Source organism: Malurus melanocephalus, unplaced genomic scaffold, assembly GCF_030028575.1.
Source record: "Malurus melanocephalus ecotype Western Australia unplaced genomic scaffold, MMel_1.1 scaffold_303, whole genome shotgun sequence".
Lineage (NCBI taxonomy): Eukaryota > Metazoa > Chordata > Aves > Passeriformes > Maluridae > Malurus > Malurus melanocephalus.
In genome coordinates this window covers 507897-533510 of record NW_026623535.1, presented here as the reverse complement: position 1 = coordinate 533510, position 25614 = coordinate 507897, and the positions used below count along the sequence as shown (strand labels likewise).

Here is a 25614-nt window from a genome sequence, read left to right as displayed (position 1 = left end):
ACTTAAAAGAGAAAAAATATTTTTTTTAAAAAGGCATGTTAAACAAAAGATGTGAAAACCATGAGTGCAAACATGGTTACATGTAGTGCCAGATGCAAAACGTTGAGGATACGGATCAAAGGCAACTCAAGATGAGGCAGAAGGTCAGTGGAAGCTTCTCAACTTGATGAAGGAATTACTGGATGAATTTCTGTGGCCTTTTTTATAAAGACCAAGCCTAACAGAGTGAACCTTGCCACTTTATTGTTGGTTGGTCATAAAAGGATCAGTTGCCAGTCACTGTGGTGGTGCAGTCTGGATTGCACACACAGACTTGAGTGCATTTTTGCCACAGCTCTGAAGGCAAARCTGCACTGCTGGGTACAAACAGAAAGAATGTAAGAAGAAAAGGGGAGCACTCTGGAGAAGAGGAAAAATATCTCACTGAAGTCTAATGAAAGACAAAGTGATAAAGAACCCCACAAGATCTCATTAAATTAGTAACTGAAAAGCTCTCGAGAGCAGATTCAGACTTGACTCTAACTCTTTCCTTGCTCTAGCCAAATGTTCTCCTCTTGCAGGTGCAACTGCTTTGATTTGGGTGACAWCAGTCCTACCCTGCATGTAGATGTCCACTACAGCTAAAATGTCAGCTGAAATTTGTTGCAGGGAAGGAGGCCATGTTTTGATTCATTTCTCCCATTCTCTGGTTGTTAGGGAAAGCGACAAGCATAAGGAAAATGAGGAGTAGAGGGGTATCTTAWCACTTGGTCTCTTATTGCCCAAAACTGAATATATTTGGGTTCTTCCTTCTTAAAAATTGGTGGGAAATGAGAATTATTAGAAAAACTGTAAAATCAGTCTCACCTATGCCTTGCTAAATTTCATTCTATGTGGAAAGATTTTCAAAGGAATAACAGATTGCTCTTTTTAACAGGCTAATTAGTAAGAGGAGGTGTGTTTTTAAGATCACAGTCTCTTCTATTAAGACCTGGCAAYGTAACCACATATTATCACTCTCTTMATTTACAGAACAACTGAGAAACACTTTCTCATATAGAATTCCTTTTTCTTTTCTCTCTCTTTGAGAAATAAAAACAATTATGCAACTGAACAAAGGTAAAATGCAGGTTGGTCTATAAAGGGGCTAGAAGCTCAATGAAAAGAGAAATTTAGCCAATATAACAGAAGTCCCATAGAGCACACCTAAACTGGCTCAAATTTAAAATCTCAGTAATATAGGGTATTCTAACTTAATTTAAACTTCATTGCAATTCAGAAAAGTTCTAGAAATGTGAAGAAGGGCAATTAATTTTCTTGCAGGTGAAATGAGGACACATCTTCATTGGCTCCTTACTTTTGACCCAAGACTGAGCACACTGTGGGCTCTTCTCTCAAGACAAATAATATYCCCAAACTTAATTTCAGGGGGGTTTTGTAATTTTTTTTTTAAAGTTACTGTGCAGAATGACACAGTTTAGCATTCACATCAACRCTCTCTAGGCAATAAGATTCTGCTCTAATTTAAAAAGAAGTAGCAATGGCAACTTATCRCTTGTTCCTCCAGTTCTTGAAACTAGAAAAATTTCCTCAAGACTCTGTCCCTCAGCTTCACAAATTTGACACTCACTATTTAAGAACAGTGAAAGAAAGTTTGTGCAGCTTATAAGTCACCTATTGGACCTTCCTTCTTTGCACCTATGAACCCAAATGAAAGTGGTGTGACATGAGCTTGTTAGCCTTTTAGTGATTAAAAACAAAGTTAATTGGGATGGAACACTAACCACCTATGGTAATCAACTCTAAAATGAGAATGAATTCTTAATATTAGACTCACTTTTGTTCATGAGAAACTGAATTTAGGAACTCTTACTTGATTAAATTGCCAAGAGATGTAAAGAAGCATGGAAAGCCTTGAACACCACTCAAAACKTTTTGGGAAAAAGTGAATACTGTAATATCAAGTAACACTCAAAAAATGTGCATGCTCTGCAGCCACCCACTACTAAATGTGTTTGGGGAGGAATTTACAGAGGCAAGAGAAGGCAGCATGTCAGGAGAAGCAAGAGGAAGTTGTGTTTTGGAGTGACAAATAAAAGCAACATGATACAGGTGTGAAGAGGCCTTTGGAGGGAGGAGGCAGAGTTCAAATTCAAGGGTTGTAGGATGCAGTTAATYTGCCCCTGTAATGGTGCTCACTTGAGACACTGCAGGTACTGCCCTGTGTACACCAGTAATATTCACACTTCACAACCCTCACTGATTCCCATGAACTCAGATAACAGGGATCTCTGAAGCTGGGTATCAAAACTCAAGCATTAAAGCACAGGATTTTTTTTCCCCCCCATCCCATTCTTGGCGTTTCAGCARAAGCACCTAGGAAGGGCTGCTCATCACTGTGCCTTGGGGAAACCCTGTGAGAAAAACAAACAGGAATGTAAACAGAAATGTAAACAATTACCCACGCAGAACACACTGAGTCTGGACTGTCCTACAGTTGGCAAAAGATGTGTCTTTAACACTGTTACAAAGAAAGCACTTGGGAGGACTATCTGTGGGCTCACAGTGCTCACAGCTCACCTCCCACTTCCTTATGATTCCACTGAAATCAAACACATGGGCTCCCTTTTGCAAATCACAAGCAACAAAAAACAGTGGGACTCTCTGAAGAACTGGGGTTAAACCAGCACTGAGATTTCTGATTCTCCTCAAAATCACTGGTGGCCCTGCTGTACTTAATTTCTGGTACTTGCAATTTTTATCTGAATAGGTTTTAACAGAAAACAGTCATTTTCATACATATAATTCTTCTTGCAGCGTATCTCTTTGTCCACAGATTCCTCCTTGGACAAGGCACATGTGTCAGAAAAAAAAAACCAGATTCCAAATTATGATACAGAGACAGACATCTGCAGATACACATTTTCTTTGTTTGCCTTTTAGGTTGGCGAACAAACCMTGCCTGAAGCTCTATAGTATGCAGACATCTAGTGGTTGGATAATATAATGCAATTACACATCTTTACMGGACACCTGTAAAAACTGTGTACCATCATATCATCATCTGAAGGCCAGATACCTCGGGTCCTGTTGAAAACAGATTCTTTGCCTGTGCAAGAAGGTTTTTTCATTCATTACAGCCCTAGCCACAGGTATGTTGAGATGTCTCTGGTGTTTCTAGAATTCCATTTTAAATTGTGTGGAACTGGGGTGATCAAAACATAAAATCAGAAATGTTCAAAATGCTATAGCACATCAATTTAATCACAGCCTATAATTTCACACTGAGACTCATGCACTTGGTAGTCATTAGAGGCTCCCCTGCCAAGAGCACACAGCTCTCAGAGGTTTTTGTGTTTGTTTTTTATTTTTCTCWTGAGTAAACATCTCCTTATCTMTGTGAATTACTCCATGTTTCTAAGCCATGAATAAATCTTTCAGCTACCTTTGGTTTGCATTTTTTTCTTTTTGCTGGGCCACACATACAATTACCCAGCTGAAGATACCAAACTATTTTCGACTTCTGATCCATAATGAAAGTGACTTCCAACGGACCTATAGTACATCAAAAAGAAAAACCCCGACATCTTCACATGGGGCTAAACACACATTTTCTACAACTGCTTTCTACCTGCTATTTAAAATACATGGTGACATGGTGTCTCACATTCAGCTGTGTGTGTTCACTGATTTATCATAGCTTTCATCTGTTTCAYGCTCACCACTGCCAAATGTTTACATGGGAGGCACTTCAGAAAACACTGTTTGTAGTGTATATTTACATTAAAGCCCAAGGGAGGAAAAGAGTCTATGTCTATGTAAAATCAAGTTGTTTTTGTCTCAATCTCAGACACAAACATCAACTCTAATAATAAGCACGGGAGGTGCTGATGTGCTTGAAGCTCCTGCCTTTTCCAGTGCWTTGCTTTATAAAAGAATGGAGTTTGTTCCATGACCTTATTGCTTTATTGTCTTCCATCTCAGRAGATGGGGAGGTAGGGAATGGGAAAGTAACCCAGGGTTTGGGATAAGGATTGCTGTCCAAGGACAAGCAGCCAGTTCCCTGTCACTGGTGGGAGAGGTGCAGGAGAGCAGCAGTCTGGCTGGATGTGGTTTCTGATCACTGATTTGGGAGTTGGCTGCGAGTTAGTCAGCTGGTGTTACACAACCCARAATGGATCACTTCCAACACAAGCAAGTTGAGATAGAAATAGAGAAGGAATATTTCCAACCATATCCCTGCYAGTGAAAAGGACACTTRAGGAAGTTTCTTTATGYTGCTTTTGCTTYGTAATCTTTATATTTTCTTTTTCTGTGTCATTCAAGGCTTAAACAGCTTGTTGTGTATTTTATAGGGCAAGTTCTTTTCAAGTTTATCTAATATTTCCCTTCTTTTGCCCCATCTTTAGTTGTTTCCCTGATATTTGGGGAGGAGAGGGCCCCTTTGGATCAACATGAGGTCAGGCTGTGGGGAAGGCCAAGCAGAAGCAAAAAGCTGCTGCTGTCTCTGTAAACACCATGGGAAGAACGCTGGTGATAAGCATTTGAAGACGCTGAACCAAAGAATCACAAAAAAACAACCCAGCACTGAAAAGAAACCTTGCATTGGAAGWAATTATTGCAGCAAATCAGGGAGAAGGCTTCAGAAGTGATCTGGCTACTCAGTCAATGCTGGGGTKTTAATTTGCAAATAAGGCTAAGCTGARGTACAACAAGCTCTCCTGGACAAGGACTACATGGATTGAAAGTGCATATGAAGAGTCTCTGTCTGACATGGCTGAATGGTAGCTCTTTTCCTTATACCTGGCATCATACAGATAATTTATTATCAAAGAGGAATCCTCATGTGAGAGAGGGGAAAGGGCATCATGAAGGTGATGCATAAGCAAAGTGATTGTAAAGGTAAGTTCTTTAATACATCTGAAACATTCAAACACGCACTGTAAGAGAGAAAGGCTCATGAGAAAATGGATAATGTCCTCAGAGCAAGTCTGGAACAACATTCAGTATAAAAGACCTGGAGCTGTAAAATGGATAATGGGGGGGAAAGAAGAGGAGCAGGACTTAATTCATTAAGCAAAGAGAGAATGCAAATCATACCAATACCAACAGGGCTGATAAGTTGACGCTAGGCGTATGGTTTGCATACTGAAATATATTAACTTTAATTAAAAGTTCTACAATTCATTTTAAATTGTTATTTTAAAATAGGSAGTTTTATGTGTAGCATTCTAAAGGACACATAGGCATGCTTACAATGGCACCTAYGGTTTCATAAATAAATGTGCACATAAACACTTCCAAACAGGTCCTGCATGGTCCAGCCTCAGGAGGTGCAGTGGGTGGTTCTCCAGCTACCTGACATTTCAGYAGGCAGCACTGATGTACAAAGGAAGAATACATCTCAAAGCAAACTCCATGGCTGATGATACCACCATGAAACCAGCCAAGAAGMAAAAAGAAGGCCAATATTTGCATTCCTTCCACAATTCTCAACAGCTAGAGGGTTTTCCCCTTTTTCTCTACAGCCATCATTCCCCATTTCTACAAAAAAAGGAAGATTCTCTTCACTCTCACTGGAGTGGATGTGACAACCATGAAAGGAATAATTTGCACAAGGCCATTACTGCACCAGTGCTGTGCCCACCAATCAAACCCAATGAACCAGCTGCACCCTGGCAGGAGCTGGAACACACTGATGGGTATGGCTTCTTGTGAAGCTGAATGTGCAGGGATCTCYTCTCCTTCTTGCTTCTGCAGTCTCAGCAAAATTCAGCTGAAATTTCTCTGTAAAATTATTTTTTCTTTATGTTGCCCTGCTGTTAGGCACTTTTACCTCCTCAGCTTGGTCTTCAATTACCCTCTGAGAGTCAGGAGCACGGATGAGCCAACCTTTAGGACACAGACCAGGATGCTGGCCAGGGAACACTCTTGTGTTCTTTCAGACCCATGTCCTACCTCACATCTGTTTCCATACACAGCCACTGGCCCATGTTTGCCAATGGTTTTATCTGGGATCGAGCCTATCCTTTAACCCACACCAATTTATGCCCTTTTATCTCTCAGGTGTATTTTGGGAACACGCGTAGAATTTATTGATCCACTTATGCCTTAATTTTCACAAAAAGGAAAGGTGGGAGYCAGGACAAAAGGCCAAGGCAGAGTAAGTGGAAGCCCAGGATCCCAGCCCAGGTGCAAAGAACACCACACCATGATCTAAAGTAAAATTAAGAGTTTAAAGCCTCTAAATTTTCCTGGAAGCTCCAGAAAACTATAGAAGAAACTGAACACATCACCCACTGAGGGAAAATCACTGATAGCAGGCATCTGCCCCAATTCACCTTCCTTCTCCCAAGAACGGGATTTCCTTCTATTCCCACTAGCTTCCTACAGTTTATCCACAGAAGACTGTGGAGCCAGATTTTGTCTGATGAGGCACAAAACTGCTTTGAAGTGTTATGTCATTGATTTCTTGACTAACAAATGTGAAACTGCTCAACATCTCTTGGACTTATAATTCACATTTMCAATAAATTTTTAGAATTATGTGARGCATTATGCCCATTAACATTTACCTTTAAAAATACTTTCAGAGAGCAATCTGGTTCAGAATTTTAGGAGCTGTATGCTTAAAGAGGAAATTATTAATTTAGGGCCTTAGTTTACCCTCAGAATTTCCTTATCAGTTTTCACAATTTCTTAAAAATATTAATACAAAGGCAAGTATGTGGAACTCTAACTGGAAAGCAGCAGAGCCTTGCCACACTCAATAAAACCTCTCATGGGTGCAGTGTAACTGAAGTAACACACAGAGAGCCCTTCCTGAAAATTCCTCCCTGTGGATTCCTACCAAAACCAGAAAGACTAATTTAACTTTTACCAACACACCATGAATGTGGGTTGACCAATCTGTAATTAGAATGGGTGTGTTTTGTGAATGAATTTGTTGTTATAATTACATCTAGTTCTTAAGACACAAAACAGTTATAACTATTTTTACAAAAGAGGGTTTTTTTTTTCTTTCAAAGCCAAGCCTAGGAAAAAAAAAAAAAKCCTGACAAATGTTGAGACAAGTTCACTAACCTCAATTCCTCAGCAGTAGTAGTATTTATATGACTAGAAGTTCACTGCACAAGGCAATGCTTGAAAGAACAGCAAACACAGGAAGGGAGCACAGGAAAGGGAAATAATGGACTTTTTAGTGGAGACATTACATCATTTGCTTTGCAATGTATCCGTATTTCACAGCCACAGGAATATCAGCCAGCTCCAAGATAAGGAACATGTTTATTTAGAGAATAAATCTAGTTCAGATTTCATCATAATGTCAATATTTGCCATATTACTACTACAGATCCTGTCAGTTAACACTCAGTAGTTAATAATAAYGTTGGATGCAGAGATATCTTCTGAATGAGCTGTGCTTGTAACCTGAGAATTGTCAGGTTTGGAGCTGGGTTCACTCCCCTTTTGGGGGGTTCTTCCATTGCTGGGTGCAAGGAGGCAAGAACAGGACTTCATCTGGCAGAAACCAGATGACTTTCACCTCACAGAACTTTGTTTTATTTTCTCAAGATTTTAGTACCTGACAACTAAGACAAATTATCAGGTTCCTGTCAAAAACTGCAGCCAGGCCATTGCAGCAGAGACTCCTCCTGCCCTGTGGTATGAGGTGGATCAGGGGGAGGCTGGGGTGTGGTGATTGTGTRTTGGGGTTGGGCTCTGGCTGCAGCTGCTTGGGGACTCACTGCCAAAGGAAGAGGGGCAGCAGCCAGTGAAGCTGCTACATGAACATGCTGCAGACACTGCAGGTGGAAAGTGTGGTTTTGGCCAACACTGAAATCTCGAACCCATCGTACAGATAATGGGATTATACTTCATTAAATGTGGGCAGGAGATGGAGATAACCCTAAGAAATACAAGTTCCTCTAAGCCCAAGGAGCAGTGTGCTGATTGCTGCTCTGCTAAGCCCAAAATGAAGAGATGACCTCATGGTAGGCTGCTTGCTTTACATTTTCTGTACATTTCTGTGCATTTTCTGTTCACGCTGCCAAGGTTTATCTCCAAAAGAAATGTGTTTCGGCAGCACACACAAAACTGCTGAACACATTGAGGGGTCAGCAGTATCTGCTCCCCCTCACCCAGCTCACACACAGTGTGTGGGTTTGTCTTGTTGTTTCTGCTGCCCCTAATGTACACATAAATGACTCAGAGAGCTCATAACTCATTATTCAGCAGCAGCTCTGCCCATAACCCTTGACAAGGTGGATTAAGGACTCTGACTCTGCATTTACCATTGCCTGGGAATGACTTTGTGATTGATGACCAATCTGTCCCAAGGGAATGGCCTCCACTTTGTGATCCCTCAGTTTGCATCTTCATTGTGCCCCAGCCCAGAATTTGCCATCTGTGCCTCGCACTGACACAGGTGCCTGCTCAAATCTGTCCCCTCATGCCAGGGCAGTGGACCTCACTAATAGCTACAATGATCAAAGCTATTGCCTCCCACATTAACTCTGTCCTTCAGATGTTGGCATTTCTCAGGAATTAGAAGCTATGAGRCTGACTAGCTGGTTCACACCACCCTTGCCTTATCTTCTGTCAGATAAGCCATGTGTGGCCCAGAGTGGCAATCCCCATGCTGTGCAGTGAGCTCAGGACATGCAGAGTAGGGCCCCAGACCACCATCCTCAAGCAATGTACAGAACAAATGGAACTGTCATAATTCACAGGAGAACAAAGGCTGATAATTTTCTGCCTGAATTGAGCACTTTTTCTCAAAGTTCCATGGCTCATCAAGTAGAAAATAATCCAGACAATTCTGTTTATTTTTATATTGGTTAGTTTTCCCTAGTTCCAAACTAAGGAATTTTATTTCAGTACCAGGAACTGTTATTTCAGTAAGGTTCCTAGTAATGCAAGTGTCACTCAGCTTTATTCAGATAAACCATGTCAATTGCATATGTTTGGCAGAGAAGTGCTCCTTTCTGCCAAAAAATTAATTCTAAATTTGTATAATACTCTTTGTGAACAAACAATGTTTTTATTATCTTTGTAGAATGTATCTCCTCTCTACAGAAAATATGGCTACTGACAGCACAAGAAACGATATGGAATAAAATTAAATCGAACATTCAAAACAATAATGAGTATTTCTACATATTAGCATTCATAGCAAGCTTAAAATCAGTACTATTTGGATCACAGATGACTACTGAATGCTATGGCAAAGTAGCTATAAAAGCAATGATAACGACAATTTAAAAATAGTTAACAGTATGAATTGGAAGATTTAATATGTTTTCTTCTTTTAATGTACAGCCCCATTCCCAGAATTTCACTGGACCATGTGGACAGACCAACTGTCACAGCTGTCTATCAAGGCTGAATTAGATGAAGACAAACAATACAGGCTTTGTGGTTCAACTGAAGCAGCAGCCTCAAAAGTTTCCATTTCTCATCTGCAGGCACTGTGGGAGCATTGTCTTCCCCCTCTCTGAAAAGAGAATGGAACAATTATRTTACTGAAATTCCTCTGCAGTGGGTCTGAAAGACTGTTTATGTCCAGCCAGGGAGACAGGGAAAACTAAAAGCTGRGATTTCATGACAGCAGGTGGGAGCAGTTTCAGGGTATATACTTCAGTGACATAATGGTACTGATTCTTCTCTTTTAGGGTAAAGCCAGTGCTGGAAGATTTACTAGCAATGGAGGAAATGGCAGTAAAAATGCAAAGTTTAATGCAGTAGTAAAATTATTAATTCAAAGCAAAGTTTTACAATTGGCTTTCTGAATCAATCTGGTAATTGATTCTAACCTGGTGCTCATGGTAGTAAACTAGAAAGAAAAATACACTGGTCATAGAGAACTTTTTACCATTTACTGTTTTAGGGGCCTTGATAAGTGAAGTGTGGAGTACCAGCTCTCATGGGAGTCAGGTGGGCTCAAGGGATAGAAAGCCATCACCCAATTTGTCCCAATAGCAGTAACATTCTTATTCATTAKCAGCATTAATCAATACTCGATTTCAGGCAAACACATATTCATGTGCTTTGGCATAACCTTAACAATCCAGGTGCTGAGGTTGCCTCAGTGTTCTCAATTCAGAAGCAGTATGTATAAGAGTGTCAAACTTCGTTCTGTTGTACCAATAATTTCCTTTTTTTTTTTCCCCATGAGGTTGCTTTAGTGTTAACCATAGCTCAGTGTGCATACACAAACAACCTGAAAGTGCTGGTGTGCAAATGGTCACCTGAGRCTACAACTGCTTGCAGGAACAGTCAGCACATCCTAAATAGATCCCACTCTGGCCCTGACAGAGGAAGGGAGAGAAGAGATTGTCGATCACCAGCAGCGCTGCTGAGTCAGTGCCTACCCATGAGACAATCTGTGATGTCATTTCCMTGTACTCCCTGGTTATCATTCAATACCCCCCAAAAGTCCTGTTGTCTGGCAGCAGCACCAGTTGATGGTTCACTTGAACAACTTTCTACCAGCTGCCTCCTCCACATAACAGCACAGAGGATTCCCAGTTCTTCCTCGTGCTCCATATAAAGATGTAACCAACAAACAAACAACAACAACCAAGTAATAATAATAAGTTACTCTGTCTCTGCAACAGCTCTCCACATGTTTTCCAGTGGACTACTGATAAAAGGCAGCAGGGACCAACCCCCTCCCTGAAGTRAACAGAAAGTTTCCATTTGTGTGGCCAGAAGGTACTGGATCAGCGAGAAAGACCGAAAAATCTGAGTGAGAAAGTTCAAAAGAAGCCAAAACCTTTGTGTTTTTAAGGCTCTTTGTAGGTAAACTGATGCTGTGACACAGTGACACTTCATCAATCTCAATTAGTGCTAAACTAATTAAGAAAACTGTTTTACACACTGCAGTGAGTAGTACCTCTCTTCTTTCTTGGATGATCCCTAGTGTGATGTAAGGGTGATTGAGTATCTAATTACTCCTTAAYTGAATGCACATTTTATACAATTTTTAGCTAGTTCAAGCTTAATGCTTTTAGTCCAAAAGTCAGTTGGTGAAATTAAGTTGAACTGGGATTTGGGTACATTTTGTATTAATGAATTACTTTTGGAAAGAACCCTAATTATGAGCCAGTACAAAGATCTCCGTGGTGTTTGTTATAGAAATACTTAATGTATTATCTGACAAAAGATTGATTGTACAGTCAGGTAGAGTTATTATTTATGTTTACCCTTCATTCTTGTTTAACAATAATTTTCCTAGCATGCTAAATCAATAGCACTGCTCCATAAGATATGTGGTCAAGTAATACACTATTTAGGCCAGAGGTTCATGTAGATATGAAGATACCTTCTTTTCTTACTCTTCTGAAAAGTTTTTGCTCAAATGCAAGATTTGAGCTACAACTGTACAAATGGGAATRTATATTATAATCAGAAAACTGCCCAGATGCCTTGTTTACAGATTAGATTTCTGYTCCCAGAAACTTCCTTTGTTTGGATTGAGTCCTATATATATTAAGTAGAGACCCWCTGCTTCTGGTGAAGTCCTCTACAGATCAAATAACCATTCCCAAAAAAATCCCTTTGACACCAGTGCCATGAAGTGCAAATACCTGCAAAATCTGAGCATTTTTCACAATACCCATGKTTTGAAAAAAAATATTATTAACAAGGTTAATCAAAACTCAGAAATCAACCTCAGAATGTAAAAAAAAGTAAAATTCCAAGAAGATTTATATCTAATTCTTTCATAGAATAATTTTATGTACCATATTCTTCACAAGGAAAATTTTCCAGTGCAAAACTGGGATAAATGCAATGCTCTTAAATTTTRTCTCAGAAACAAGGAGCAGAAGCAGGAGCAAAGGAGCAGAGCTGGTATATACTTAAAAACCAAAGGTCCCGATGTTCCTATAGCAATAGAGAACATATTTAAAAGAGAAGATTTAAGAAAAAGTCAATGAAAAGGATTATTTTTCAAAGTCTTCCAAAAGTGCTGAGAAAGTGCAAATAAAGAGACTATGGAGAAATTAAATAGGATGGCCACAATAACGTCTTTCCATCTCATAGAGACAAAGTTAGAKGTCCTACTGCAGCAGCTTTAGGTCAAGATCACTACATAAGATCAAAACCTTCATTCTGCTGCTTAAAAGTAGTAAATCTTCTTTCTGGAGAGCTTTTCCAACTCTTTTGTCTTACCATATTCCTCACCACCATAGTTTCACACAAAGTTTCTATCTTTCTTTTTAGAAGGATTTCTTGCCTTCTCCTCCTTAACACTACGATAAATCAAAAAGTTTAAGAGTTCAAAAAAAACCCAAAAGACATGGGTGACAAAACCAGTGCAATACTGGCTAAACATTACCTTTATCCTACACATTCCTAAAAACAGCACCTGAAAGTACAGCCAGGCATGGATTCAGAGTGTCTCAGAAAGARAACTGAGTACCTCACCAAACCTTATCCTTCTTGGAATGCTTTGCATTCCTTCCAAGAAACAGTTACAATTTACTGAGTCTACATCGAGTTCATGGGCATTTAGCTACATCTAGCTAACTAAAATGTATTTCTGTTTGTCTTGAGCTATGGGCATAAATGGTTTTAATTAAAGTTTTGCTGGGTGGCACTGCTCTGTCACAAACTCTGGTCTTATCCACAAAACGTTGGTAACAACAGTCACTGCTGACATTCTTCAGTGGCAAGTATCAGTTGCAAAAACATCTTCGGTAATCCAAATAATTTGGTAATTTTCTTTGCTATTTTTTTACAAAACGTGTCTGTCTGCTTAGCACGAGTTATTTGCATACTGTTCATTGCATTGTCTTTATCCATATGAAATAATGAGAATTAAAGATTCCAATAAGAGTAAGGACCTGTGCCTACCTGGATCTTCAGTTTCAATGGAGCAATAATGCTCTGCTTAAATCTGTGTGATTTCATCCTGGTAAAATGGAGGGCACTCCCAGTGTCTAACTTGTGTAACACTGCTGAAGATGGAAAACATATTGCAGGCTCTTCTCTGTCTTGTACAGACTTATGTACCTGTATGTCCTTCTAATATCCTTGACATTTGAGAGCCTGTTACATTGTATTYTGTATGCACTAATCTCCTTTTCTAAAAAYGAATGYAGYTATATCAATGATGAGTTAAGATTCMTAATATYTTGACTCGCCACTAATTTGCMGCATTTTCCCCACAAGTGAAAATACCATGGCAGAGTTTCAGTGTGTGTTCAGACTCCAACCTGTGTGTTGTGATTGCTGATAAATATGTTGTGAGGGTGAGTTTTGTATGACAGGCACTCCTGGCTCCTGGTTACATGATCAGCTCCCAAGCAGCAGTGTATAAACCATGCACGGTTTATGGTAAGCTGCTAGAAATTAGACTCTCAAAATTCTTTTTATGAAAAGCTGATGATAACAGTGAGTTATGAATAGCAAAGAATGTATGATGCTGATAGAAATTCACAGGTCACAAAATTTAGGAGCACTTGTCAGCATGAACTATCTTATTTGAAGCATAAGCAGGGATCTGATTCCTAGACTACCTTACGACGTTTTTAGCTTTGAAAAGAAGCCCAGTAATCTTCCTAATCTTTACATGCTAAGGGATTTGGACCGTTTTCCATTCCTCCAAAATTTGTGTATTTCTAACAAGAGCTCAGTAARGAATTGAACAAGGTACTAACTCTCRAAACTCAAAATGGTTTCTTTCTCATTTAGGGCTTGATCACTCATTTGGAGTTTGCTATACTGGTGCTCTGGCCTGGACACATAAATACCTACCACAGCAAGAACCTCTTTTTAGGCCTATTATTCTTGGCTGCCTCTGGCTACCAAGTCCCTACATTCTGGCCCCCATGTCACAGAGGTATGTCACTTAAGCAACAAAGTTGTTTTGCTGTTCACTTATTTGAACCATCAGCAATGGGGAAAAAATTATGCTGGCATTACAGGGCTCACTTGCAATCTCAAGTGGGGATTGTACATAAGATCTTAAAGACAGAAGAACAACAGTCAGTTTTGGTGAAAACATGAAGTTCAGCTTCTTTCAAAGACTGAAACTTAACTGTTAAACCAACTTTTAAGCACAAACTCTACATTCATGCAGACTAACAATGACCCATAAAAAAATCACTCACTTAGAAGCAGCATAAATACTCATATTTCAACAAATCTAGGAAATTGGTGTTTGCATTTCTAAAGAACTGGTGTTGATAATCTTTGTTTTGTGTTGATTTGGGTTTTTTAAACAGGAAAATGGTAACAGCAGTCATAGTAGCCTAATGATGCATAGCTGCTGAYAGCTCACTCCAGCTCTGGATCTACRCAACAGGAAAGGATAAAATCCCCAAGAGTTAGAACTGCAGAGTAACTCRTTCATGAACTTCATTAACTGCAAAAGCTACCAGTAAACTGAGAGTAAAGACACACAGATTGCTAATGTGAACGTCCACAAAAATGTAAATTTCACTGAGATCTGTTTAGACATAGGAATATAGCCCATAGCATTGCATCACACTTTCCATTTCTSAAAGGCAAGGTGCAGCTCCACAGCTCCCTCTGTATTTGAATGTTCCTTCATATTCTACTGATGATCTGCTATCATACAATTTGCAACTCCATAGAGTGTAGCACTACCTGTTCAGTACTAGCTSTTTCCCACTGGCAACACCAGATCCCCTGCTCAATATCCTGTGGAAAGAGCAGCTCAGCAGCTTCAAAAGCAAGGAATTTGCACAATCCACTCACGAAACACAACATATACAGTCACCACATCCCCATCTCCTTGATGTGAAACTAACATTGTGCCAATTCTGCTTGTCTACTCAGATCTCTCAGTATCATACACAGAGTCTCTGCACTTTGATAAATGCAGTCTCTATTCCTCACACCCTAAATTACTCCTTCCTGTTCCTCAGGCCTAGCACAACCTTGCTATTTTAATGATGTCATTTATTTTTCTCTAATCTCAAATGTACAAGTAGAAAAATAGTAACTATATTAAGGATGTTTTTAATCTGAATTAATTTCTGCTATCATAATTTACAGGACATTGGATAAACTTGCAGCTACTTGCAGTCTGAGGTCTACCACAGATGTGTGTGTGAGTGTGTATAGGCACTTGTATATACAAAAATTGATGTTTTTCAGGAGTTTCTGAATCAGTCACAAAGAAAAAAAAAGTTTAGGAGAAGTGGAGTAAAGTATGTTTGTAGATGGAGTAGGTATAAGCCATCATCACACTTGGAGGATGATTATTTATTAATGCAAAATAAATTGTGTCTGATATGGGGAATTTTGAGACAACACTCTGKAGATCATATTCTTTAATAATTATTGTCAGAGGAAAGCAAATTAAAGTTTATCACTTTAAAAAGAAAATATTCTTTTAGCAAATTATTTTTATTATTTTTATTTTACTGTCTTCTATTAAGAGTCTCATGATTTCAATGACTTCTGTAATATGCACTTATTTGGCCTCCTCTTAGCAAATATTGAGTAAATATTGAGCAATGCCATTTATTTACTGTATGCATGGAATCATGTGTATACAACCCAATTTATAAAGGAGTGAAGACATGTTGGTATGCCATACTGAATTCACTATCATTACAAATTCAAGTTGATATTCAAGTGTTTGAAGTCAGACATCTTGCTCATTCACATGAGCTGTTCCACTGATGTAAAAGAGGGGAAAGGCGTGTCTATCAAATCAATTACATGTAAAGCAAAAAGAATTAGAGACAGGGGGATAAATCCTTTGGAAACTACAAATAATGCTGTCTTCAGCGAAGAACACAGTACCACAAAAGTGTGAATCCATTAGGAAAAGTGACAAACCCCAAAACTCCAGCAAGCCTTCTGGAATACTCACAATTCTCATATTGAAAGATAGCGTGTCAGGCCTAAAACTGTCCAAAAAATAGCCTTTGATGAAACAGAAGATTTAGGGTTTTTCTTGTTTGATTTCTAGGAGTGGTAGCATTTGTTGTCCCTGCTGCTAGGCTTTGCTGTGTAACAAAGAGAACTACAAATCTTATTCTAAGATCATCTGAAATTATCAAGAATTAGYTCAAGGCCCATAGCAAGGGTTCTGAGCCAAGCAGGAAGTATAAAAGAAACCAGCATTAACACTGAGGAAGTCACAATGCTTTCCTTTCTCTTTCAGAAAATGGTCTGGGAGTCCTGGAAAACATCAAGTTCACACTAAGTCAGTAATGCATTCAAGGCAACACTGAGGGTCCACAGCCTTCTGGGCTGCACAAGAAAAAGCATTGCCAGCAGGTGGAGGGAAMTGCTTCTACTCAGCACTGACAGAGCTTCTGGAGCACTGGGTCCAGTCCTGGGTTCCCCAGATCAGAAAAAAGAAAGATTTACTGGAGATCAGCAAAAGGCTACAAACGTGATAAGGGATTGAAGAGTCATAAAAGGATGGCTGAGAGAGGTGGGACTGTWCAGCCTACAGAAAAGATGCTTTATCAGGAGCTTTATCAATGTATATTAAAACTTTATGAGAACGAGTATAGAAGATGGCACCAGATTCTTCAGCTGCATCCAGAGAAAGGAGAAGAGGCAATGGGTACAAACTGAAATATRGCAAATTTCATTTAAAATTGAGAAAACCCTTTTTTCCTTGCAAGAGTACACAGGTAAAATTTGCTTAGAGCAGGAAAGGAGTCTTCATCCTTAAGGTATTCAAAACCCAGCTGGACATGGCTCTGAGCAACCCACCATAGTTAACACTGCTTTGAGCAGAGGATTGAGCTAATAGATCTCCAGAGACACCTTTCAACCACAACTATTCTGTTATTAAATTGTTCTTCGCAGTCTAAAGCTGAACTCAATTTTTTAACCTTCCATGTCTGAAAGCAAATCTGTACTGAGGTTTTCCTCCAAACTCCTTAACACCTGACTGGTTCTTTCACTACTGGATATGATTTAAAGAGGTTAGAAATTTTTTTAGTGGCTATTTCAAAAGAAATGTATTTGAAAACTTCAGCAACTGCAGGAGAGGAAGGATGGAAAGGTCATTTAATGGCATGTAATTGGGATGCTTTTTAAAAACACTACCAAAATAGAGTCCAAAAACTCATTAACCCCAGGCTATAAGAGAGGAATCAATTTTCAGCTCAAAAAAGCAGAGCCAAAAGAGGCCAACTAGACAGCAGCCAACTTGTTCTAAAACCCACTGGGATGAAGAGAGTAGAGAAAGCTACAAAGTTCTATCCATTTTGTCATCCTGAAGGCTCCCTTTACAACCTGGCCAAAGTTTGTTTTAGAATTGTACAGTATTTTGAGAACTGGGCTTTCCCATGACGAATGAACATTAAAAAAAAATCGATTCTTTCCATGGTATTACACACCATGATATTACATGCTGGTGTCAACTCTGCCTCTTATTCAACAAACTAGGACAAATTACATCAAAGATCAACATATGCCATTTGATCATAAGCCATAAAGGGCTCAGTTTTGTCAAGGTTTAAATCAAGRCTGAAGAGCAGATGTTCTGAAGCTCTGGGAGCAAGGTGTGCATAGAGCCTGCATTCTGATTCAGTCAAAATTAATTAGACCTTTCTACTCCTGTGTATACAACACTTAGGGAAACATTTGTCTCCTTCTTTCTCTGACAGAGTAACAAGGTCACGGCAAACTAACATTCTCAAGGTTCTTCAAGTGGCTATGCCACACTGGCTTGAAATTTAAAAAAAAAAATACTGAAAGCTTTACTGACAGGAGCTCCAATAGCCTTGGCAGAAGGGCATTGTGTCAGAAAGTAAGTCRACCAGTGTGTCTGTAATTGTCATATTCAAGACATAGCAGAGCTTTAAAATAAAAGCTAATCTGCTCTTTTGAAAGGAAGAAATGCTCCTCTTGAATTTCTTGGAAGATACTGCCCTGAGAACCACCTCCCCATCTGCTCCTGAGTCTTCACAGCAATATTCAGCTGATGCCAGCAGTCTCAGATTAAGGGACTTCCTGGGAAGGAAGTAAGGAATCTTTTTGAGGATTTCTAAGATCTGTGTGAGGAGCTACTTTTCCTCAATACCTTCCTCCTGGAGAGGTGTGAGGAAATCACTACAAAGTAAGCAGGACTGTTTCCTTCCCATTTTCCCTCTTTGCATAGAAGAAGTCTGAACAAAGCCATGTGATTTCTTTCCACACTTCATTTTTTTTCAGCTCCCCAAACTCAGTATCAATGAGTTATGAAACCTTGAGTAGTTCAGCGCTATTTGGACTGATGCACATAAAGCTGAAAAGACCTGACCAMATGAATTTCTGATAAATAATTCGATCAGGTGTAGAGAAACAAGTGTCATTTCTTCTGTGAGCTACACTGTTCCAGGAGTCACACTTCTTCCTCAGTGCTTGAGTGCCCATAATTAGCATGGCCCTACATTGAGGACTATTACTTTGCATTAAAAATTCCATCATTTGGGAATTAAAACTGCAGATTATTTTGTGAAGCACAGCCAAGATAAATCTTATTATATAGAACAAATCTTTGCAAGTATTGACAAATGTAATAAAATTTCAAACATGAAAGCAAAAGGGGAAGTTTTACATTTCAATTCCAGCATTGTAAAGGAAACTCTTTCATGCTTAAAATTCAAACTCAGTGTGGCAAGTAATTTCACTGTTACAGACTTGAATTACCTGCACTGGCCTTAGGGCATTATTCACKCTCTGAGAAAAATTGTACTTTAATATTGCTATGATTTTCCCAAGTAATTTTTATGCAGAAGCTGGGATGGATTCAAAACATCCATTTCAAGATTAAAGTGACAACATTTGGTGACTGCAGAGAACCATGTAATTGAGAACTGGGCTGAGGGATATGCCCAAAATTAAATATGGGAATGAGAAAATAATATTTTTTTTTAAAAGGATCAATGTTTTGGTTTTTTTGTTTAAATTCTGGGATGCAGATATTAAATAGGGTCACAAAATATAAATAAAGCCTTAATTCAAAGATGTTTAGCTGCATACACTATATTGAATGCTTAAGCTGTATTGGAAGACCATGACATTTTTGGTCACTGACCTAGCCAATTTAATAATTTCTATCATATGCAGGAGGGAGGATAATCTTCTCACTTAGTTTTGATGGATCCATTTTTTGGGAGCACTGAATTATCAATCTTTTTTACAGGTCATCTGCTGCCTGATCATTTGTTACTTTATATGAAATTGGGGACTGGACTCAGAGCATGCTCTGAATGGCCTTAACTCCACAACAGAGCCTGACATGAACTAGAGAGGGCAAGAATTTAAAATACAAATATACATCCTTAACCAAAACTGTTTATCAAAATCCTTTCAGCAGCATGCTTTCCAAACRAAACTCTAGATGAATCAGTTATTTTGTGACTTTGAAGAAACTCTGATGTTTCTATAATATGTATTTCAACAGTAAGTAGGGCAATGGGGAGTATTGAGTATTGAGCTTTTATTATTTAAATAAAGGTTTTTGTAGGAAATAAGATGAAAGATTTTACTATGTTAAAAAGCATAGTACTTATTAAAGAAAGCAACTGAACAGATTTTTTTTCTTGAAGGTTTCCCAGATTTTCTGTCTTCCTATTTGCATCAAGGTGGGGCCACTTCATTTCAAAATCAACCATAAACACTGGTGCCTCAACTCACTACTTTCAARGCAACAGTCTGTCTTAGAATAATAGAATTGATTAAGTTACAAAATACCTCTAAGATCATCATGTCCAACCATTAACCCGGCATTGCCATGTCCTCCACTAAACCATATCCCTAAATCTCACATYCACACATCTTAAATGCCTTCAGGGATCGTGACTCAACCACTTCCCTGGACTTTAACTCTCTGTGAATCTCATTGACAGGTTTTTCATTATGGCAAAATGTTGCTTAACTACAACAAGGTTTAGGAGTAACTGTTGAGCATTGAGGGGATTCATTTTGTAACTGATAGAGGCATGGRAAACTTGACATGAGAGGTTTTAACAATTGAAGGAGAGTTAATGTACTTTCAAATGTTTATTACTCTTATGTCATCCTCAAATTCTTGCTCTCTGGGTCAATGAARCCTGAAAAGAAGCAGCAACTACTTTGATGGATGAAATACAAAAAATTAGCCACAGCAGAAGTCAATTTGCTTCCTCTTGTGTCCTCACTGGAGTTGCCCAAGATTCAGTCTTGTTGGGAAACAACAGAATGAGAAAGCATGGAGAAACGATTTAAAAAAAAAACAAAAAAAAACCAAAAAAAAAAACCACCCTCCTTTGAGAGTTAAAGGCCCCGTTCCAGAGCTACTACCCTTTTTTTTTTTTTTTTTTAACAGGAAAGGCTAGAAAGATCCACCAATGACTGGTCTTCTAAAAACATGGTAAGAAATCAACCAGTACAACTTAACTGGGGAAATACACCACATAATCAAGGCATATTATGCTATTCCTCATTGCAGCAGAAGAAATTTAAAGCTACAAGAAGTAATTGTAATCTAACTGTGCATTGTGATCCACTGCCTGGATGGTGGTAAATGACATTGTTGTTTTGTATTGCTTTGCTTCCATGCATGGCTTTTGCTTTACCTATCAAACTGTCTTTACCTCAGCCCACAAGTKYTCTCACTTTTGCCCTTCTGATTCTCTCCCCATCYCACCAGGTGAGAGTGACTGAGCAGCCTGTGGGGCTTGGTTGCCAACTGGAGTTAAACCATATTCAGTATAACCAAACTAYTAAACCACAGGACAAAACAGAAATTACAGTGTCAAAATTTACAGTTATGGCAATGTATCATAAATTAAAATTAGGTGCATTTTCTTCTTTAGCTAAATTATTTCCAAATTTTRATTTTTCTCCTAAGTTTTTAACTTACCTGCCCAAAGATTTATTATTGTTCTTCCTCCTCTGCTACTGAAATGCAGCCCTGATGACTCTATCACTAAGTGGCTGAGTTGGTCTGAAGTTATCTCCCAGGATTCCATCAGAGCCCTCTAAAAGTTCAGCACCTTTAACATGAGTCCTCAGTCTTCGAAATTCCTCTATCTGAAAGACAGAAAAACAGAAATGAAGAAGTTGAGACACATTCTTCACTCTGGCACTAAGGATCAAAACCAGCCTTGCCCAGCCAATTGTGCAGCTTTGAAAACTGGAGTGTTCAGGTGCTGAGGTCAGTATACACTAATAATATTTTTAAATAGTTATCAGCACTGTCAAAACATTTGAGATACAGAGAAAAACAAGAACTCTTATGCACATGGTTTGGCAAATTTATATTTTGCCTTTTTGCAACTTCTTTTAGAAGGGCTAACTATTTTGGCCATTGCAGATTACATCCAATGAATCAGCCTTATTGTTGTGTGTTGAGAGTAGTGATTCTGGTCTTCTTCAAAGAAGTGCATTTCAGGAATAACTTGTTTAACTGTAAACTGTTTTGAAATTCTAGTGATTTATTTACTGCCTGAAACTGCTGTTATCCTCTAAACCAGAACAACACTGAACAGATTTTTATCTATAAGGGATGTCTGTTGACATTTTATACGAAAAAATACAGTTTTTGCGATCAAAACAAAATACTGCTTCAAAAGATMTGTGGATGTACATACTTTGAAAGTTAAATACAGTAAAAACTAAATTATTTCCATTAAGCCAAAACAAATATGTTCCTTGCTTATAGACTCTTTTTAGATTTTTCTCAATCTCATCTGGTGAAGGAAAGAATACTAGCAGCTTCACCTCCATCCCTGCTATCAGCATCAARCATTGCACGATAAAGTTCTGAAAATCAATGCAAATCTCAGCCATATCTCTTCTTACTGTTCACCAGTGTTGTTTTTCTAAGATTCTGGTCTTTTAAATAGTTACAACTACTAGAAAATTTTTTTTTCATTGACATATTCACAAGCTGTCTTAGCTGGATACAGCAAATGTACTTGATGGCTGACTCCCCTAGCCTCAGCCTTTGTACTTGTACTGACACCGTGATGCCTCACTATGCAGTTCAGCTCTCACCTGAAACTGAAGATACACAGAAAGTAAAATGGAGCCTGGAGTGTACAATCATTTTAACATCTAAGACATTACAGAGTTAATTTCTCCATGAGAAATACCCTAGGAAATATTACACGGAGAATGTAAGCATGATTCCAGAATTAAATTAAATGAGATACTAAACAGCAGGTAATGGCGTTTTTATTTTTATTCCGCCTACAGAGAATCCTTTCTTATTGCAACCTGGAAGACAACTGCCCTCAATGTTATTTTTCCACTCTATAGCAGTACTGATACCAACTTATTTATTTGGTTTAGAGGCTAGCTCTTCTCTGCTTCATTTTCCTCAAAAAAAAAATCCAGTGTGCTTGGAAATCAACACTCAGCTTCTGGCAGCTGAGATATAAGGCAACAGTTTTATATTGCAAAAATGGAAAAAGCTCCTTGAAGGTGCTTTTATAGGCAGAATCCTGTTATGGAAAGGTTTTTTKTTGTTGTTGTTGTTGTTGTTTACTTAAAGCAAACTGAAAACAAATCCACTACCAGCTTGGAATTGAAATTGTCTTCAGAACTCAAGGGCTGGTAAATCACTGAATGAGTTTTGTGAAGGCATCCTCTTTCACCATCTGAATCAACTCTGGAAAGTCTRAGATAATTGCATTTTAGGAAGGAGCACTTTACAAAAATGTGGCTTTTGTTTGATCTTGTGAGAATGAGATACTTCAAACAAACACAGATGAAGGAGAGGGAAGAGCAGACTCTCTGCAAGGCTGGCTTTGTGAGCTGTTTGTGAGGTGTCTCCTACTGTAACTACAAATGTTCCAGCCCAGTTCCCACAATGAAGTCTTTCACCAGGAGGTACTCCTCACAAAGCAGCCTCCAGTTTCTTCAGTTAGAAGAGCAGAAATTACTTGATCTCTGTGCCTGCTCTTTAGTCTTTAGGGAAGTCAAGAATTGTAGCCCTGTTCCAAGAAGGAATCRCTTCTGAGATCAACAGCCTCCTTGTTTAGTTATTCCTTCCACAGTTCAGGCTTCCATGACAGAGACCCTCTACACACGACGGTTTACTCTACTCAGGACTGGGTCTGTCAGAAAAGGACACTAGCTGTACCAACACTGCTTTCTCACTAAATTTCCACGTGGCAAGGTAATACGTGTGCCCTGCTCATCCTGTTTCACCACTTGGCATCTCCTCCCAACCTCTTATAAGTCAATTCTCTGAAGTACACCCTGAAGGACTGCCAATGGAACACGTGTTTCAGAGTCATGTGGCTAAGCACCCTTGGATATTCACATTTCTTACCAGGAACAGCCACTTTYAAAAGTTCTTCTTATGCCCAGAAGACATTGAGGATGACCTAAGCCTGTTCACAGTGAAATTCAGGATTAAGTTCTGACCAGCATAAAGGCAAATCCACAATGTGAACCGTTGCATCTCTACTRAGTAAAACCATTCATGTTCATGTTTTGTAGAATTTTTCTACCACTCYTTGTATTCAGATCCTGAACACTGCGTTCTTCTGTTTCACTTATGTATTTGCTGAAGATTTGCATATTTGCACACAAAACACAGAATTTGCATGTTTTCTCTAAACATTTCTTCAATTTGAGGTATAGAAGCATTAYCCTTCTCCTTGAAAATTTCACATCTCCATGACTCCTTCCAAGAATATAGAGCTACTCCCCAGTGCCCAGAATACCATGAACCTCTGAGTGCTTTATTTCACAGTTTACATAAATTTTGCACAATTCCCACTCCAGCTCCATATGCTGTTTACTATTTCTCTCCTTTAGGATTTTTTTATTCTGAATGAGGTAGACAAAAGGACCCATGGATCAGCCATTCACTACAAAACCAGTTAACTCTGACAATGAACACGGCAGAACAACAGCTCCTCCTGCATCATTGTTTAAAATCCCTACTCTGAGTGGCTTAGACAATGTACTTGTTCTGGGCTTCAGTGAACCACAAAGCACATTATTCACAAATGTCCCTCCTTTTTAGTTTAGTAGAGAGAAGCATGACCAAGTTTTTTTTTAATTATTTCCTGCTCTTTACTGGCCTAATAGGAGGGCATTTTCTATTTTCTCCTTCTACATTTTAGCAGTGTACATACATGGGTGAGGTATCTCACAAAAACAGTCAACACAAATCTTTCTGGGCTGTGTGTTTCAACATAAGTCAAGTGAGGATGAAAAAAATCACAATAGGAGGACAGGAATATGCACAGAATGATCCATGAAGGAAAAAGCTCTCTGATGGAAGTGAAGTCTCATGACAAAGAAAATTACTTGCAGTGAGGACACAGCACTGTATTCCAGAAAAGCACATRCTGATGCTGCAGGCCCAGATTGCTCTTTTGCTGTTCTCATAATCACCACACCCAGATCTCCTTTCACTTAACACAGACTTAGACCAGTAGCATACGAACTCATCAACTAAACTTTACTATCTGAAAATGTCTTCAAGAGAAAAAAGTTCTCTACTTTGAGAGAGTCAGCCTGTTGTGCCTATGTCAAAGTAGTTACTTCATTTATTCAAACTAACAAAATGTGAAAATATATGAGTGTGACCATCAATTAAAATTGCAATCTTATTTTTTCCCCCTTATGACCTGCAGTTTGTTAAGCTAATCAATACTGCTGTGTTAATTACAGAAAATTAGTATCTTGTCTCCAATATATGAACTAGCTTCATCAGAGAAAGAAATTAAATCTATTCTGTATTATATTATGTAATTCTTTATTCAATACTTGTTATTGACACTCGGAACTTGATTATGTTATGGCCTGAAAAATGAAAATAGAAAGCCTTGTATTTGTCTCTCACTGGCTATAACCAGAGATGCTGGTATTTACATAAAGCCCTTGATGTTTCATTAGTATCCCAAAGAAGTAAGTTCTACAAGGCAATGAAATGTAAAAATAATGTATTTAAACTCATTAGAAATGCATTTGCACTGAAATCTATGATTTAATACTACAAGCTGGCTTAATAAAACTAAATGCCTCTACCAGCCTTCCATAGAGAATTCAAAATGGTATATCCTATACCACATACTCTTATTTTCCACAGACAAAAGCCCTTGCACTTCTGATCTCTCATGGGCAACTTGCTCTAGATGAACCTGCTTTAGCAGGGCATTTGGAATAGATGATCTCCAGAGGTCCCTTCCAACCCCAATCATTCTGCAATTCTGTGATTAAATGAAATCTCTCMTAGGCACTCATGCCCACATGCACAAAAGAGGCCAGATATTTCATTGCAGCCAAAACCCTAATTACTGTTTAAAATCTTGGAATTTTAGGCTCTAGCAAAACATTCTGCAACCACCAAAATCTTAATTTGGGCATCATGGAGACCTCCAAGTACCTTTCAATTTATGAAACCCAGAATCACGTCCTCTCATTTATCCCATATTTATTTTTAATTGACATCTGAARGCAGTATCTGATAAAAGACGATTTTTTATCCCATCTTGGCAAAAAAMCATTCACGTTCTTAATAAATATCTTTCCTGAACAACCTTAACTTTAATGCTATAATCAGAAATAGCAGTGAGGGGTTTTTTTCTAATTGATGCTTAACTTTGACAAGCACAGTGGATCACACTGGCAATAGGTCTGCTCCAATCTATCACTCGTCTCCAGTGCCACATCTCAGMTGCATACAGTGCTAGCAAT

General features: G+C 38.7%; 1 protein-coding gene across 2 annotated transcripts in view; it reads right to left on the bottom strand.

The window, feature by feature from the left end:
* Window positions 1–7262: 7262 nt before the first annotated feature.
* CA8 (carbonic anhydrase 8) overlaps window positions 7263–25614 on the bottom strand; it is a 49164-nt gene continuing 30812 nt past the window's right edge. Inside the window, exons 7-8 of one of the 2 annotated variants that reach the window (XM_057377159.1) lie at window positions 20816–20985; window positions 7263–9475 (exon numbers count right to left, since the gene is read on the bottom strand). In XM_057377159.1, the coding sequence (XP_057233142.1) occupies window positions 20851–20985 (135 nt within the window). In that variant the 3' untranslated portion in view covers window positions 7263–9475; window positions 20816–20850. The remainder of the gene's footprint in view (window positions 9476–20815; window positions 20986–25614) is intronic. The other variant, XM_057377158.1, reaches the window with a different exon arrangement.